General features: G+C 34.5%; 1 protein-coding gene across 2 annotated transcripts; it reads right to left on the bottom strand.

The window, feature by feature from the left end:
• Positions 1-1,186: 1,186 nt before the first annotated feature.
• On the bottom strand, positions 1,187-17,272 carry LOC114936182 (uncharacterized). 2 transcript variants are annotated; one of them, XM_085485978.1, is made up of 5 exons: positions 17,146-17,272; positions 14,480-14,597; positions 8,603-8,719; positions 5,966-6,459; positions 1,187-5,557 (listed from the first exon to the last, which is right to left on the bottom strand). In XM_085485978.1, exons 2-5 carry the CDS (start codon positions 14,588-14,590, stop codon positions 5,065-5,067), a joined length of 1,215 nt encoding a protein of 404 aa, XP_085342104.1. In that variant the 5' UTR covers positions 14,591-14,597; positions 17,146-17,272; the 3' UTR covers positions 1,187-5,064. The 2 variants fall into 2 exon arrangements, with proteins under 2 accessions (XP_085342104.1, XP_029165116.1); XM_029309283.2 differs by lacking the exons at positions 8,603-8,719; positions 14,480-14,597; positions 17,146-17,272 and adding exons at positions 6,910-6,936; positions 7,240-7,877.
• Between the last annotated feature and the right edge of the window lie 766 nt (positions 17,273-18,038).

Here is an 18,038-nt window from a genome sequence, read left to right as displayed (position 1 = left end):
TCTCCTCGCATTCTCATCGTGGCGGCCGTTCGCGACGGACGTCGTCCGGCCGTCCGGCTTCTTCATGCGGCGTAGGAAATCCGCGAGAACCGAATTCGCGATGACAGATCGAGAGCGATATATGTATTCCGCGATGTATCTTCGTATCGCCGGAAATTGTGCGACGTGTGAAAGAATCGTGTGCTGCTACGAATGACGATAAACACTTTTAACATGGTGGCGATGAGGCCCGATTCTTCAAGACTTTCCGTGACACGTTCAGTGAGTGAATGTCGTATCGTTTCCTACACACTTTGTGTGCGGATATGCTTAATATAGATTCCTATATCGTTTATTATGTCTCGCATTTGTATTCACGAAAGTTGGCGTGATGATACAAACTTTGTCACGAGGCAGGAAATTTGTCCGTAGACTTTCTTTGGTACAAATATTTCGGAATTCTATGAAATTCGTGTAAGAAATAAATCAAATTGCGATTAGAAATTATAATATAAAATAACGCGTTATAAATTTTTATATCGAACAGATTTGAAATACTAGTAAGTGTAGCAAGTGATTTACTCATTTATTGTTATGCTCTTTCTGGATTGAGAAAATATATAAAAAAAATTTATAAACTGTTTCTTTTATTTTTATTACTTATATTAAATACTAATTAATGCGGGGGTAGTAGTTTTGCAAACTAAAAGAAATATACGTATTAATGTGAAACAGCATGTGTGAATTGTTTATTTTATCAAAATCGAAAAGTTAAAATTTAAAAAACTTTGACTTTTTTCCAAAGCAAAGTATGTTAAGTTTAAGTCATAATAATCAAATTATTATTATAACAATTAAGTCGCTTTGTGTTTATTACAGTGCCGGAATTCCTGTTTGATCTGTTAGTTAATTCCTTTACAAAAAAGAAAAAAAATTATTTTTAGAAGACTTTAATATTGTTTATAAAAATCTTATAAAATCTAGAGAAAAAAGTAAAAATGTGTCAATTTGTTTGAGTTGAATTAATTAGTTGAATCGCTTATCAAGAACGTTCTTCTGCTAAGCAACTTATTTAACTGAATTGATAATGTTTGCAAGATAAATTAACATCCTGTGCAGAAAATACACCATGTGTTCACTGTTTGCAAATAAATATGAGATATGAATAAATGTGTGGCAGTCAAATGCATAATAAACGACACTATCGTTAAAAAATCATATTTGTTTGTCCCATTTATTATCCAAAGCTCTTTTATATCCAATTTCCAATATTATCCATTTCTCATAAAACTACGGATTCTTCGCACATTATGGTTTCCTCTCGCTCACAGATTTTATATATATGTATATATACACACATATATACATATATATAATACACACATGTGTCGCCCGCTGTGATCGAGTCAACAGAAAAAAAAGGATTTTACGTCATCAAACTTTCTTCTCTCCCTAATCGCTCTGTAATAACAAATATGAATATTTGAAATATTTTACATCTTACATAATTATTTCGGTTTCCGTGTAACTTTCGTAAGGATCAAGGTTTAATTTTGCGTTTTGTTCTCTAGACAAAAAGTTCTTTTTTGTTGCAATAGAAAGCAACGTGCACACAAAGAAAGAAAGAGAGAGAAAGAGAGAGGAAGAATAATATTATATATATATATATATTATATTTACATACGTATCAGATGCCTCTTCAGGCAGATTTTTAAGTTTTTCTTTTTAGGCCTAATTCGCGAGACACTGATTTAACACAGCGCTAGGATTAGCGTTACTACGTACAGGCTGGTATAGTGTTGTAATAAGTTCGTTGTTCTTTCGCGCTTTTTAATGATACCCGCGATTTTTTCCATCGCGATAGTTTGACAGAGTGGGGCCAAAACAAATCTTTGAAAATATCTTCGGAAGCAAAAGATTATTTTAAATATAGTTTTTATCAAATAATGTTATTGTGCGCAAAAGAATCTCTCATGTCACATACAGAGGAAATAAACTTATTTATAGATATTTGAAGCTGAATGATGTGTAAGATTTGCTTATTTAAATCTATGCAATGAAGATGCAGATGTAGTAAGAGCCATTGTGAAAAATTCAACTGTGCAATACGTATATATGTATATATATATATATCTTGTTTAACGATGGAACGATAATTATCATCGTCTACTCGTTTTACCACCGTGATATAAAGTTAGATATTGCAACGCTTTAAAGAATATACTCTAACACCACAATTGTACAAGAATTCTTTTATTTTTTAATTTCGCGATATTCATCAGAAGTTTCATCAAGCGAAAGGCTTCACTCTTTTTTACGTGAAATTGCACTTGAGACAAGATATAAACATCTCTATCACATTTTTAATTGACATAATTAATTATGATTGAAGTTCTTGAATTTTTCACAATGGTCGAACCCCTTCTTCAAATCATATTTCAAAGATTTACATGTAAATTAAAAAATATCAAACTGCCTAAATTCTTAAACTCATAATTTTGAGAGATCAGGAAATGCTAGAACTTTTTGCACGCTAATTTGATTTATTTTCATTGATATCTTAGAAAAACCGAATAAAACTGAATAATTACGAAAATAGATGCTGCATTGAAAAAAATTATTAAATTAATAAATATTTATTTCAATACTGCCTGATAAATTATTTGAAACAAATAAATATTTATCTGTTGTAAAAAGGATTTTCATATAACAAATAAATATTTTTCACATCAAATGATTATTAGTTTCAAATAAATGATTTATTAGGCAGTATTGAAATAAATATTTATTCGAATTCAATTGTTTTCAATATGTATATATGTATATGTGTTATATGTTAATATCGCGAATCGTCACAGACTGAGTTCGAGTGATTGTTTGTGCCTATTTACGTGACGCGGAATACCGAATAAACTCTCTCTTTGTCCGATTAAAATCGAATTCGAGATAATGTGACACGCAAAAGGTATATAGATTTGATCAAATTCTAGCGCATCGTTAACAACGACTGATCCTTGCTTAGACTAGACTTGGTACCACGACCAGAATGTAAATTGGGATTGGGTAAAGTATCACAGCTGGCCCCCGATATAATATTAAAAATGAAAGATTGAACGAAGAATTTTTTTTGAATGGAGGAAGGGAGGGAAGGGGGCCTTAAAAGAGTCACGCGGTCGTTTCGACTCCGTCCGTTCAGAACCGAATTTCTTACACATTACCCGTCTTATTATTGTTGATAAGTCATCTATGAAACGTAGAAAAAATTATACAAATAGTAGAGCTATCTAAGATCTCGAGGTCCTCGATGGACGGAGCTGAACCGACCAAACTCCCTTTTTGCGCGGTATTTATATCATATATCCGTCATATATATCATATAATTGTTATTATATGTATTAATAATAATAATATTAATCATGCTACTCTCTTGTCATCATTAATATTATCATTATTATTAACTCGCACGCTAAGGTAATCGCTGTGACGGTGCATAAAACCCGCAGAAAATTGCGAAGCAAAGCGTTTCTTTCTATAACGGAATTATAAGGATTCCGCGTATGGTACATAAGTAATTTTATATATTTAATTATAACCGAGATAATTGTATTTTTATTTCTACAATCTATTAATCATGAAATGTGTGTAACGTGGTGTACATAAATTCAAGAATATAAAATATTGGCGGGGACGTATTTCTTTTTTATCAAAAAGAGCTTATCCAGAACTTGTATCTGCATGATTTCACCGACACAGCAAATTACTTTTATTAAATTGAGGAAAGCGTGTCGAGATCGCACGAGGCTTCGTCATTTCTCTCGAAATTCTACTTTATACATGAAAATTATAATCACAGCTTGAATCACCTCGCAGACTTTGCACATTTTGAGGAAAATTAACGCGTTCTATATTTTTACTGTCGATTTAGACTTACTTAAATTCAATGGAATATATAAGCCTAGACCAACAGAGTCTCATTTATTTATATAACTTAAGTGTAACACTAGAAATCAATACATGTAAACAGTTTTACGAGTTGTAAAACTCGGTAAACATTGTAGAACACTAAAATACGAAATACTTCCAATAAATACATATCATGCACCTTACATGTACAATACATATTTTTTTATTGATAAATAATTGTGGCGTAAAGTAAGCGAGGAACACACGTGGAAAAACGCGTAAATGGCCAACCGCGTTACATTGTGAGACTTAAATTTTAATTTTAATTTATTTAGAAATATATTTGTGAATATACTTGAATATATATATATATATTTTTATATATATATATTAAGACGCGTTTTCTTGGACACTTCTAGAATAAATTACTGATATCGCGGGGGTATTTCTTTTTCAAATTATATTTACCAACGTAATAAGATTGATTCTCGCATAGACTTTAATGAGATATATAACATTAAGAACTCAAAGATAAAAACGTAGCTATTATATCCAATACCTGAGATTTTCACGACGTTAGTTTTGGAAAGAGTCTGATATGAGGAATCATACGAGGAATTTTGATTCTTCGTACGTATAATATTGAAGCCTCGCACGAACGCGGTGCGTAATATCGAAATTTCTTAAAATATTCTCTATCTCTGACTCTTTCGTTTTTATCGCTCGAAGAAAGTAGCTCTTCGCGCACATGATATACACCCACATTAATCGCATTATAATATATGAGAACTGAAAACTCTCGTTCGATACTATATTTCTCACTTCATAAAATTTCTGTTTTTAATTAATCTCTTCGATAATAATTCAAAAATATAATGTGTTATATTATTCACTATACGTCATTGTCTTGAATATGATTCGTACTAATTATCATTAGTTTATGGACGTTTATTTCTATCGAACTAAATACAGATTCAAGTAGCTGTTAGAAAAGATATACAGATATATAAGTATTTGCATATCATTCCTAAGAGAACTTTACGATTTGCTTCCTTACGCGATTTACCTAAATATTTCGCTGTTTATCAAGGTTCCGTGCGGCGAAGAGCTCGTCTTCGAGCAAACAAAACGTGAATTATGGACCGTCGCGTCTAATCGTTTATAAACGTTCCCTATATAAGTTTATTCGTCGCCATTGCAGTCGCAAGAGCCGTTAACTTCCACAACTTCCGATACATCTTCAGCTACCGTACCGTTGTCCTCCGCAGTGTTTATCCTCTCTTCAGCCTGTTCCTCGATGGTTTCAAGAAGTTCTTTTTCGTTGGTGTCTTCCTCCTCACCTTCTATCCCTTCTTCAGACTTGTCGACGATCGACTCGTCCTCTGAAATTCCCGTAAGTTCTCGTATCGTCTCTTCGCTCTCTTCCTGCTCGCGCAGAGCCGTTATCACTCTTTGCTCGATTGTGAGCTGCCTGACAGCGTTCTCCAAATTATCTCTAAGAATATTTGAGTCACTCTCGCTCTCTTGCCACGTGAAAGGCATAAAAATCATTCGAACGAGTTGATAAAGCCGCCTGAAGCCCAGCTTCTTGTACAAACTTTGGCTAGCTTCATTTTCTGGACGTATCACTACAAACGGATAATACCCCCTCTCGGCTACGCGTTTTGTCAGGTACCTGAAATTTCAAACACACGCTCATTTCATCATTCCAACTTTAGCACATAAATAGTACGTACAATACAATTTTTATTCTATTAATAATTATTATAATTTTATTATACATATACATACAGTACCTTCCGCAAATTTAGAAACACCTTACAATATAAAAAGGTCACTTAATTATCTCACGATATATTTATACCAAGAATCTGCACAGATCGCTGCCATGCAACTGTTTAACTGTAAAATGTAAGGTGTTTCTAAACTTGTGTGGAGGGTACTATGTATATGTTGAGTACAGCTAGAGCTTGATATTTATAAGAAGTAAAGTAAAGTCACAACACACCGTGAACTTTTCAAGTCGTTATCATTAATTGCACGTGTACGAACGTTGTTATTAAGGCTCACGGAATTTACGTACCTTGCTAATTTCGTCCCATAACCTTTCCTACGATATTCCGGCTTGGTTTGCATGGAGAACATGGCCCCGTAATAGGATTGAACCATCCAAGCAGCCAAGCTGCCCTTCGCGAACACGCCCGCCGCTGGTAATGTCCTAATGAGTCGGAGGAAGATCTCGTGGCACTCCATGTCGTTCGCCGGATATAATTCGTGTATTCCTTCAGCGTGCTCGGTCTTGAGAGGCAGCACCTCGACGTCGGGATCAGGCATCTCCTGACTCTGTTTCTCTTCCTCGACGACATCACACGCGCAGACATCACCCACGACCGTTTCGATGGTACCAGTACCTTCGTAAAGACGCGTCAACTCCTCAGCGATACCGCAGTGAACGAAATTAATGTACAAAGGTCTCGACCAGTCTATCAAAATGTCCTCCTCTCGGAGAAGGCGAAGCAGCTCGAGCCGATCATTCGGACAGAAGACACCGACGCTCTCGTACACCAAACCGTTTGGCTGAAAGCACAGCGGAAGACGCGATTAAAATACTTATAATTAGAGATAGAATCAAGTTCAATATCTACTTTGAAATCCGAAGTCGAATTCAATAATTAAGTTCATTTTCTACGCTGAAAACAATTTATTGAATTCGAATAAATATTTATTTCAATACTATGCCAAATAAATCATTTATTGGAGTCTAATATTGATTTGATGTGAAAAATATTTTTTTGATATAAGAAAATTCTTTTCAAAACAGATAAATATTTATTTGTTTCAAATAAATGATTTATTAGGCAGTATTGAAATAAATATTTATTAATTTAATAATTTTTTTTCCAGTGTAGTGTTCGAATAATAAAGAAATAATAAATTTCATATGTTGTGCTTGCAAAGTAATCGGATCTAGAAAAGTTACACATCGAAGTTTAACATTAATTTTGCAAATAAATTCGAACTACCTACTTGTAAAATACTTAATCCCATCGCTATCTGTATAGTATGTCTAGCGTTATAAGAAAAATATACGTCGTGAACGAAGAACGACTTGGTGATCTGTAAAACTTTTACGAGTTGTTTATGACTGCAGTAGCTGTCTTTTTCACACGTGGCATTTTCTGGGATCTAGGAGAGCTTAGAAATAGATTCGAGACGTGTTAGCGACACATGTTTTGTATTGAACGTTCATACTCAGAATCGAAGTGTGTTTACGTTTGTGTCGAAATATACTCGCGTTTAATAGTAGTCGCTTAACACGCAGATTAACGCAGACGGGCGCTAAATGTCAAAGGATACATCGTAATTCTTCGGTAGCACGTTGTTATTTGTGAAAAATAGTGTGTTATGTACGCGAACGTAATAATCAACAGCCATTGAATTTATGGCACTGCGGAAGTGGTAATTAACTAAAGAGCACACAAGCAAAATCATTTTGGAGGATTGGTATTAGGTGAATCGTATCAACGACGACAACGAGAGAAAAGTCTGGCAAATAGCCAAACCTATAGAATATGGGCCAACCTTTTGGCCCATTCTGCATTGAGAAACGACGCTCCTGGAATGAGTTTCCAGTAGTTTGGCAAGAATTTTTTGCGGCAAGCAATACTTTTTTTTTATTATACGTAGCATATGCAACCATCCGTCAATGGAGAAATTGCATTTCTATGTTGACTCTAGTTCACTCAGGCTCGCTTTTTTCAATCTGTTACGTATATATCTCATTACGAGAAAATAGATTATGCAAGGTGTAATAAAAAATGTGAATTGCTACATCAGGAGCGTATTCTATTTATCGAAATGAGCAAAAAAGTTTTCAAAAATAATTATTTTGAAATATGTAGATTATTTTCTGCTTTGTATTATTTATATTGGAAATAAAATAATATAGCTTGTAATTATCTTAAGTTTTACCTAAATATGTCTAAGTAAAAACAACAAATTTTTTATTATATGATTATATGAATTTTATTTATACATTTCAATGATTCAAAGTTTTTGTGGCAAGCAATACTTTTTTTTATTATACACGACATGCAACCATCCATCAATGGAGAAATTGCATTTCTATGTTGACTCTAGTTCACTCAGGCTCGCTTTTTTCAATCTGTTACGTCTTACATATATATCTCGTTACGAAAGAATAGATGATGTAGGATGTAATAAAAAATGTGAGCCGCTACTTCAGGAGCTATTCTATTTATTGAAATGAGCAAAAAAGTTTATATAAATATGTGTTCAAAAATGATTATTTTAAAATATGTGAATTATTTTTTGCGTTGTATTGGAAATAAAATAATACGTCTTGTAATTATTTTAAGTTTTCATAAATATATGTTAAATGTAAAAATGACGAATTTTTGGACATATTATATATGAATTTTATTGATACATTTCGATGATTAGAATACGTTCCTGAAGTAATGGCCCGCATTTTTGTCATACCTTTGCAGAAAACACGTTATACAAATGACAAGTGTGAAATAAGTTAGATTAGATAAGTTTGAGGTAGAACAACCTTTTGGATATAATTAAGGAAATAAGAAAACGGGAATCTGTTACCGCAAGAAACATAATGTCGTTAGAAATTAGGACTTTTTGTTTAAGATTGCTAACTTCTTCCATAATCTTAAATCATAATATACATTTAATTTATACTTACAGATAACGTCATTCCGGGGAAATGTAAGCAGATTGCATCTTCAGGCCAATCATTGGCCACGTAGAAATGGAATTCCCAAACTCTATCTCGCATGTAAGTTAGTACGGTTTGATGAAACTGTAAGAAATTTACAATATTAACGAAAGATATCCTTTCTTTTTACATTAATAATATAATAAATATTAATTACTAGAATATAAATGACTACGTTTATATTCAATTTAATATAATATAAAAAAGCGCAGACTTATTTATTTATTCTTTATAACTATACGTAGAATGAAAGAGAAAGAGGAAAAGAGAGAGAGAGTGGCATTTATATTGATTGTGAGATGAATAGAAGGGTTTTTTTGTAGACTCATATATCAATTTTACTCGTAGAGAAATAAAAGGGTAGATATTCTTTAAAGCATTCAAAGGAGAAAGGAAGGGAAAGGGTTTGGTCGAAGGCACAATATCTGCTCCGTTGAACCTTATAATGTAATCATTTAAAAAAAATTTATTGTAAAGATCTCCTATTGTAAAGGAAATATTATTTTGTTTTAATCAAAAACTTGATACATTTGTTTGTAAATCTATAGAAAAAGATTAGATTTTATTACAATTGAAACTAATTTAAAATGTTAAATTATTGCTATACGTATTTATGTCATATTTTTGATTGGATGAAAATAAGGAGCAAAACAAAGCATGCATACAAATCACTCCCAAAAATAGCATAATAGAACACAAGTAGTGTATGTTAATGCAGTTTAGATAGGAGAGATCGATAAAAGCAATTGCACTTTTGCACGATAGCTTCCTTTGGCTTTTTGAATTATCAAGTTGACGTCAAGCCATACAATAATAATGAAAAAAACAGTATATTTAAGGAACTGTAACAAAAGAAAAGACCGTAAAAGCCGTAGAATTTTGATTATCCAATAACATGAGATATGCATAAACGCGAACCATCGATCGTATTATATAGCTCATATATCCAAAGTAACGTTTGCGCTTAAATCATTTTAAGAACCGTAAACAAACCGCAAAGGTTAACAGTGATATGGTAATCATGCCGCAGATCATTGCACGAAGTCGTTACTTCATCCATATCGCGAGTATAAAGAAATTTATGCTAAGTTATCTCAAAACTTGCCGCTGGTGAGAATTTCATCAACCTCAGAGAGAATGGGAGAATCCTAATGTAATATATTATAATTTATGTACAATCAGTGTTGTAGCTTAAATGATTTTAAAATTAGCTAGATAAAGATGAGATGAAAATATGTAAATTTATCTTAGATAAGATAAAGATAATTTTGTTTTAATTATATCTAGATAAAAGATCAAATTATATGACGATGGTTCATCTAGATAACTTTGAGATAATATTAATTTCAAGACCACTTATGTAAACACAGTTATAAAAAAATGTAAATTATAAAAAGAATATAAAAATATATTCATGCTTTTATTTATAAGTTTCTATCACTTACTACTTAAATTTTACTAATTCAATATTTTGATGTGCTGTGACTCTAAACCAAATGATCTGAGTAACACTTTTTTTCATCTTGATCAAGATGCAGATATAAAAAATAATATACATATTTTTATGATCTATATAAAGATAAGATGACGCCAAAATTGTATCTAGATGATCATCTATACAATTTTATTTAGATAACAGCAAACATTGATGTACGCGATATATAATGAAAAAATTCTCGTCTCAATTTTAGCGAAGATTACTAAACTCTGTCACGTCATTTTACGCTTCGAGTTACTCTGGATCATCGTATAATACATCGAAGCCCGGTTTTCTTTGCTTGCTCTGGCGTATCCTCTGACTTAGAACATTGCTTAGATTTCCATCTCATCGATACGTCGCCTTCCTCGCATCGCCATTTACCCCGGTGAATAAATTCCCGGCTCGTGCTTAGCTCGCATACTTTTCGTCGGGATTGTTAAAGGTGATGGAGCTCTCTCTCTCTCTCTCACTCTCCCTCGCATACATATCGCGCCTCGCGATTTTCGCGTGCCATTATTGATATATGCGCGACATTGCATGCGTCCGATATATACACGCGATTTTATAAACCGCATAGCTTTTAGAGAGCCGCGAAAATGATCCGGAAGAGTTAACGGCAACGTGCTGTATAAACATCGTTAGATCGAGTCGTGCACGAAGAGGATTGTGCGCAGGCCCCTGCAGTTTATCTCGGAATAAACCGCAGACACATACCGGTTCCTACAACCCAGCGGCGAAAAGGTGTTCGGGGGTCAAGGTCGTATCCTGACGCACACGTAATGCTGTGCTACACCCTGCTTTTTCGTCGCGAGCACATGTAGCAGGCACATGTAATCGATGCACTTTGCATGCGCCGTATCGTCAGAGTTTACCGATGACTGATCGTCACAACAATAATACACGCCCGTGATCGCAGCGACGATGTTTTCTCTGCAGCTTTTACACATCCCTTATCTCTTTCTCGAATGTACCACATATGTGTGTATATATATATATATATATATGAATATACGTCCACCTACGTATGTCTGCCTGTTTTTCTATAAATAATTTGTTAGGCGAATCGCCGATTGGTTTCTGCTTTCATGTAACTCTCTTTCTCTCCGGGAGGCGCGAGACCATCGGGGAGAAAAGCCTGACAGCCTGTTCGATGTTCGATTGAACTATATATATATATATTTCGCTCTCTTTGTAGGGCACAACTGTGTGTACGGCGATTGAAAAGCGAACGCGACCTTTCACATTGAAAAACAACCTAACTTAATCCGATCCAACCTAACTTGATCTAATCCAACCTAATCTAACTTCCCCGTCCTATCCGTGAGACGAAAATATATATCTCGTGGAGGATTTATAGCGTGACCGTTTATATAATCGAATCAATAAATTGGTAATACGAATCATCTTCGTCTCTCTAAGGGACGATCGCATGATATCGAGGCTTTTTATTTCCAAGATGTATGATTTCGATTTTGATTAATATAAGCTCGCGAAACGTCGACTCGTGTGTTCACGATTATTGACATTGATAATGGCAGATTTCTCTTCACCGGAAGGAGAAACTCTGTATTAATACCCCGTAGTCGTGCGCGAGGTCACGAGATCGGCACTGCGGCGATTTGCGAGTAACATGACCGCGACGTGTGCAAGCAACGACCCTGGCCTTGATTCTGGTGTACACGTGCTTTTTCTTCTTCTTCTTTTTTTTATTCAAGTAGCGTGGTTGCGCGTCATAATGTTGATTCATTTAAAAAACAGAGAATGAACAGCTCTTGTAATTGACGTTTTTCGTCCGGCAGTCAGATTAGAACGAAATTATATAGATGAGTGAAAAAGGAGAGAGGGGAAAGAGTGAATTATTTCAATACCCTGTGAAATGTTCAACTGATGATTTTAATAAAATAATTTTTAAAAAATATCTATCCATTTCATAAAATAATTTACGTTCTATCGAATTTAAACACCGAGCGAATTTAAAAAATTAATAAAAAAATAAAGAGTTTTGTATTATAATTCCGCAGCTTGTTACCATAATTTAATTGAGAACAATGTTGATATTTATGCTGAAGCGTGAAGAAATGGAAACGGGAATAAAGCTGAAAGCAAGTGTATGCAATTATTTATATCGATCCATTAAATATATGCTCTTGGTAGTTGCATAGAATAAAAGGTTAAATATATATATATATTATATATATCTTTCTTACACACCAAACTGGCTTTTCTCAATAAAGAGATTTTTTGTCATTAAAATAATTTCATACTTTTTGCGATTGAAATAAAAAACAGATTCGTTTGATAAGTTAATTATTTAAAGCATTTAAACGCGATTTAGCATTTAAATCGCTTGCTACACTACTGTCCATAATAATAATGGCCTACAAGCAATTCAATAAATAATTCAATATTAAATTCAATAATAAATTCACTATATAATTATTGATCACTCCGGCATTGTGCAAGAATCGATCGAGTTTCACAAATATTTGAGCATCATTTCTATATTCGACGTATTACTTTCACCACAAAAAGATTCGCGGTATATGACGTGTATATATATATACACATACATATATTGTGTACGGGGGTGCGCAATTTTAACCCTTACTTTTTACAACCATCGGCACTTGAACTAGGTTACGATGCGATTTAGGTATTGCGCTTCCACTCTATGACTGTAATCTTATCTCGTCGATGCGTAAGGCTGGTCTCGCGAGAATAAACCGATTTCTCGCTTTATAGAGACCACGACGGTATGCGATCTTCCACACACTCTGTATCAAATGAGAGACGGAAAATTACAAGACGCAAACGACACATCTCAGAGTCCCGTTCTTTCTTTCCCCTGTTATTTTTCAAAATTACGTGCGACATTGTTCGTATGAAAGTTTACACTTTTATCCTAGAAGAATTTTTCTAAATATACGCAACATACGCATTCGCGTCGCATATGTTGAATTACAGGGTGTTCCACAGGAAATTGCTTAAACTGCTAATCAGCTGTTATTTCTTTAATGCATGCAGTTATTGAGGAAACAAAAATTGTGTTGAAAAGAGGAAAGTCCTTTGAAAAGAGGAGTCTCTTGAAAAAAAAGAGACATTGTTGAAAATCTTTATCATAGTTTATGTAATTTTATGTGATTATTAGCACTTTTTTCATTACTTTTTATCAATAAAAACTGGTATACAATTTAAATTTTATTTATATCCATTACTTAAAAACTGCAGACTTTCCAACACATTTTTTGTTTTCTCGATAACTATGCATGCGTCAAAAAATGACAGCTGATTAGTTTCAGCAATTTCCTATGAGATACCCTGTATATATTGATTTCGTCGACGCTTTGTTATTCGGATGTAATATGCAGAAAGCGAGAAATGTTTATTTCAAAAATTGTGCGAAATAACGGAATTAAGTTCATCGGCTCGCGCATTACAAACTCGCTGTCGACGGTCCTTTAATTATATCATTGATCGGCAAAATAATCGTTAGTTCAATTTATTGCTCGCAGCGGAGGCTGAAGTCGTTTACAGACTAAACGGAGGCTAATTTGCACACTGAATGGAGTAATTAACCATCTTTGATGAACGCAATGTCCCCTCCCTCTCTCTCTACTTCCTTAGATCTCACAAATGTAAAATCTTCGATATATTCAGTTCGATAATTCAGTCTTCTAACGAGATGACTTCGGAAAATGTAAATAATTGCAGTATAATAACAAGATCAAATATTCGAGGAAAATAAACTCGAAAATAAATAGTTGAAATATCTACAATTTTGAAAGTTTGTTAAATATCTTCACGAGAAATGCAATATAGGTGGATTTAAATATTGACTATCGTAGTATTACAATATCGATCATTTTAGCAGAAATACAATATTATAATATATATTTTTTATTTACTTGTAACTCTCTAAATTCTGCTATATGTTATTTTTTTCATTACAGTGACCGTCGAGAATGTTTATTCTCGTGTATAATATTTTTCCTATTTTCATCAACAGTAAATTAAAAGTTGATGACGCTTTTATAGCTGCCACACTGAACATATTGTCAATTTATAAGGTAATTGCATAAAGTAAGTGATGGCAGGAAGATGTAATATACGCTCTAAATATAGGACTATATTCCTTAATAAATAAAAGTATATTATATGTGACGCGCGTATATATACATATCTCTCAATATTTTCTTTCTGTCGCGTCGTTATTGCGGTAAAGATAACAAAGATATAAAAATATTTCCGATTACGAAATATTTACGAAAAAAAACTCGATATCGATTTGCATACGAATCGCCCGTGTAAAAAGACATTTGTTTCGATTACATTTGTAAATAGTCGCAGATAAAAAAAATACGTACCTTTAACGAATCAGGTAAGTATCCCGTAAGAAAATCTAAAAGATTAGATAGCTCTTCTTCAGCGAGTAGACGAAAATTCCGACCTCGTTCTACCGCTTCGGGACACTCCATGCTGAAACTAATTACGGAGAGATTATTACGTAGATGAAAAACGTGTCGACTTTCGAGTCTTCTCTTATAAATGCCAGGAACAAAGCGGCAATTAACTTTGGGAATTGATTTTGGAAACACACACATATAATTCGCCGTCGCTCTACTTTTTACCGTAATCGACTATTAATCTAATTTCGATTGCAAGAAATTAATACACAACTTTTCTCAAGGATGCTTAATCACTTGTTCGTGACACTTTGAAAATTTATGAACGAAGTTGTGTAACATTAGCAAAGGCACGCAACGCGCGCGCGACTTCACCTATTCATTATCGCCACGCGGGTTTCAGTTTCCGTGGAACCGTTGACTGAGATGCATATCGGCGAAATATTTATGTATAATTATAAATCGCGAACAATATGACGAGCTTAGCGTTAATGCGTATTATTAGTGAAAAATCTACAACATGAATTTTTTTTCAAGGTTTTACTCGCTTGCGTGCAGCAATTTAAAGCCCGGCTAGACTTTAAGCCAAGCTTTATTCTGGGTAAACGGTTGAACTCTCGATATCATATTGGTGAAATATGTTTTGGCGAGTCATTCAGAACAGATTTGTAAATTCTAATCGTATTTACATCGTATTCATATCGATTTTTCACCGCGTAATCAAATTGTTAAATGTTCTGACAACTTATCATAAGATATTCAGAAACGATATATATGTATATGTAATATAATATAAATATAATATAATTATACCATATAATTATATATTACATTTATTCATTAGAGATATATGCGAGCAAATATATGTGATGTAAAATTGAGTGCAATTGTACTCAAAATAATGAGTCGATCCAAAAGTTTGTTTCTTTTTTCTTATTTCATTAATGGTGATATATTGTATATTTTTTAAATTTCTACAAATATGGAAGAAATATTGGTATTTATGCGTGTTAGTACAATGTAGGTCAGCATAACCTTTGTGAAATTTCCTTGAACATTAAAGGGCTTCTTATGTTTTAACGACGCGCACAATCTTAAATTGGTAGGATTACGACGCAACTGATTCAAGAAGCACGATAAAACCTCGCACTGCGTAAATTCGAACAACAATTGTCGTTTATATAGGATTGCATTGATGTAGGAGTACATTTTTTAAAAAAAACGAGGCAGTTATTACCGTTTTATATCAAAGAGTAGAAAGCTGCGTCAATCGCGACAGATTATTAAAATAAAACGTATATTTCCGATACGCATATATCGTGTTAATTCTTGCAAATTGCTTGGATAAAACGCTGCGAGATGCAAGTAATATATTCCAGATAAATATTCCGATTGCTGATTGGTTGCCTATACAGTTTCGTACCTGGTAAATTTTGTGCAGTTTTATAAAGCAAATTTATTGACTTTTATTCGCAACTCGAATAACAAAATACAATGCTGGTGAATAATTTCTCATTTGCATTAATTATACAGACTACTTACGCAAGCTGTTGATGCAACGTAAAATGCATAAAAATTCGGGGTACTAATGAGTGCTACTAATGATACTAATTTATACAAGAGATGTTACACGTTCGGAAGTTGAGTCAGAATTGACTGACTCTTCGTTTTGACGCTAGAAGATAAGATAATATTGGAAGATATATCTATTAGATCTGACAATGAATGATATATAAGAAAATATATTCTTCAGGCAACATAAAAGTTTTATAAATTGTACCTGTAACTCTATTCTTTTGGACAAGTTTTTTAGTAAGAGAGGTGAAACCGAAAAGTTATAAAGGTTTTATCTTTGATTTTAATAAATACATAATAATTTTATGTAGTATTCAATAAACTATAATTATCCAACAAATATGAATATATTATCTAAAACTATAATAATTATTAATAATTTAGGATTAAATAAATTATAACATGTATTTAACAAAATAACTACTAATGATTTACTCTGCAATAATTAATTTTAAATGAACAGCCACTAATACAAAGCGCCAGATTATACGCTCGAATTACTTACACATCTCGCTTGCGTATTTTAATCGGAAATGATATAGAAGAGCAGCACTCAATTTACTCACATCATAGTATGAAAGTGCACTCGCGGCAGCACTTTTCTAAGGATATCGAGTGCGATAATGAAACTGTGCGAGCGTACCAAAAGGAGCAAGGCTCGAATCCTCCTCTCTGAGTATCAGAGTCGTAACGCGAGAGGACACCGATACCTTTCACGCGGAATTCGCAAATTACAAGAGCGGTGGTGGTCCATCGCGCGCGAGTGCGAGGGATTGCCACCGGAGACGATACACTACTCGGTTTCGAGATAGATTTTCAAACCGCCGGTATGTCACGAGACCGCAAGCGGTGCCGGTTGCGCGTGTTGTGCAATTCCCAATCCCCTGCGCGCCACCCCCGGGTTTCCTTCACCCCGATCCTTCAAGAACGGTCCAATCTAGATGCTGCACGTATCGGCGCAAATCCCCGACGAAGGATCTCTTCGCCGGTCGCATCTCGCAGCAAAGTCCGCGAGATTCCACGTTAACGCGTACGCTTAATAATCGATTTACCTGAACGAGCGGGAGAGCCTGTCGTCCGAGCACGCCGCGCGCGGATCCTCCTCTTCCGGGAGAGGAGGACAACGGCGACGTTTCGTGCACACCGGGGAATCTCGTCGACTGGTCGTCGACGCACTGTATCACCCTCGTCGATTGATCGCGGATTCGACACCGAGCCCGCGGAACTACTATACGTGTGCGAAGCGTATACGGGTTTTTGCCGCCGAGGGTGAGATGGTCGCGGGCCTGTTGTCAAGGGGCTGTAGTTCCAACGAAGGAGGCACCCACCCTCGCCGCCCCCTGAACCCGCACTGCCGCCCCTAGGCCGTCGTCATCCTCCATGCACCGAGCGCCGTCGAGATGATGACGCGCAGGCGTCCTGACGCCGACAGTGCCGAGGGTCGAACACGCGGTGCCCTTCAAAGACCCCGGTAGGGCCGTAATAATTCTGACAGCACGCATATCCCGAAGACGGTCGGAGAACATTCTGAGGATGTTCGAATATCCTCGGAATGTCTTTCGGTGCTTTTTAGGGAAGTCATTGGTTTTATGATTAAAGCTTTACATGCGTTGGGAGGATAAATATAAATAAAGTTTGAAATTTTTAATTGTCCAAAAATAATTCTAAAGGGTGAAACTACCCCTCATATTGTAGAGCTTTTCTATACATTTATATACAAAAATATTCCGTGGTAAGAACACATTCTATTTAATCATACTGATAAAATTTTGAAAGAATAAATAGAGATATTTTTATCATGAAATATATATAAAATATTTTTTGACATCTCGACTGCTTTTTGAGATATATCGAGAAGAGCAAAAAATCGCTCTACATATGAGGGGCAATTTCAATCCTTAGAATCATTTTTGGGCAACTGAAAATTTCTAATTTTAATTATTTA

The sequence above is a fragment of the Nylanderia fulva genome, unplaced genomic scaffold (genome assembly GCF_048542155.1).
Source record: "Nylanderia fulva isolate GAGA-0341 unplaced genomic scaffold, ASM4854215v1 Scaffold4, whole genome shotgun sequence".
Taxonomy (NCBI): domain Eukaryota; kingdom Metazoa; phylum Arthropoda; class Insecta; order Hymenoptera; family Formicidae; genus Nylanderia; species Nylanderia fulva.
This window is presented reverse-complemented; position numbering and strand designations above follow the sequence as displayed.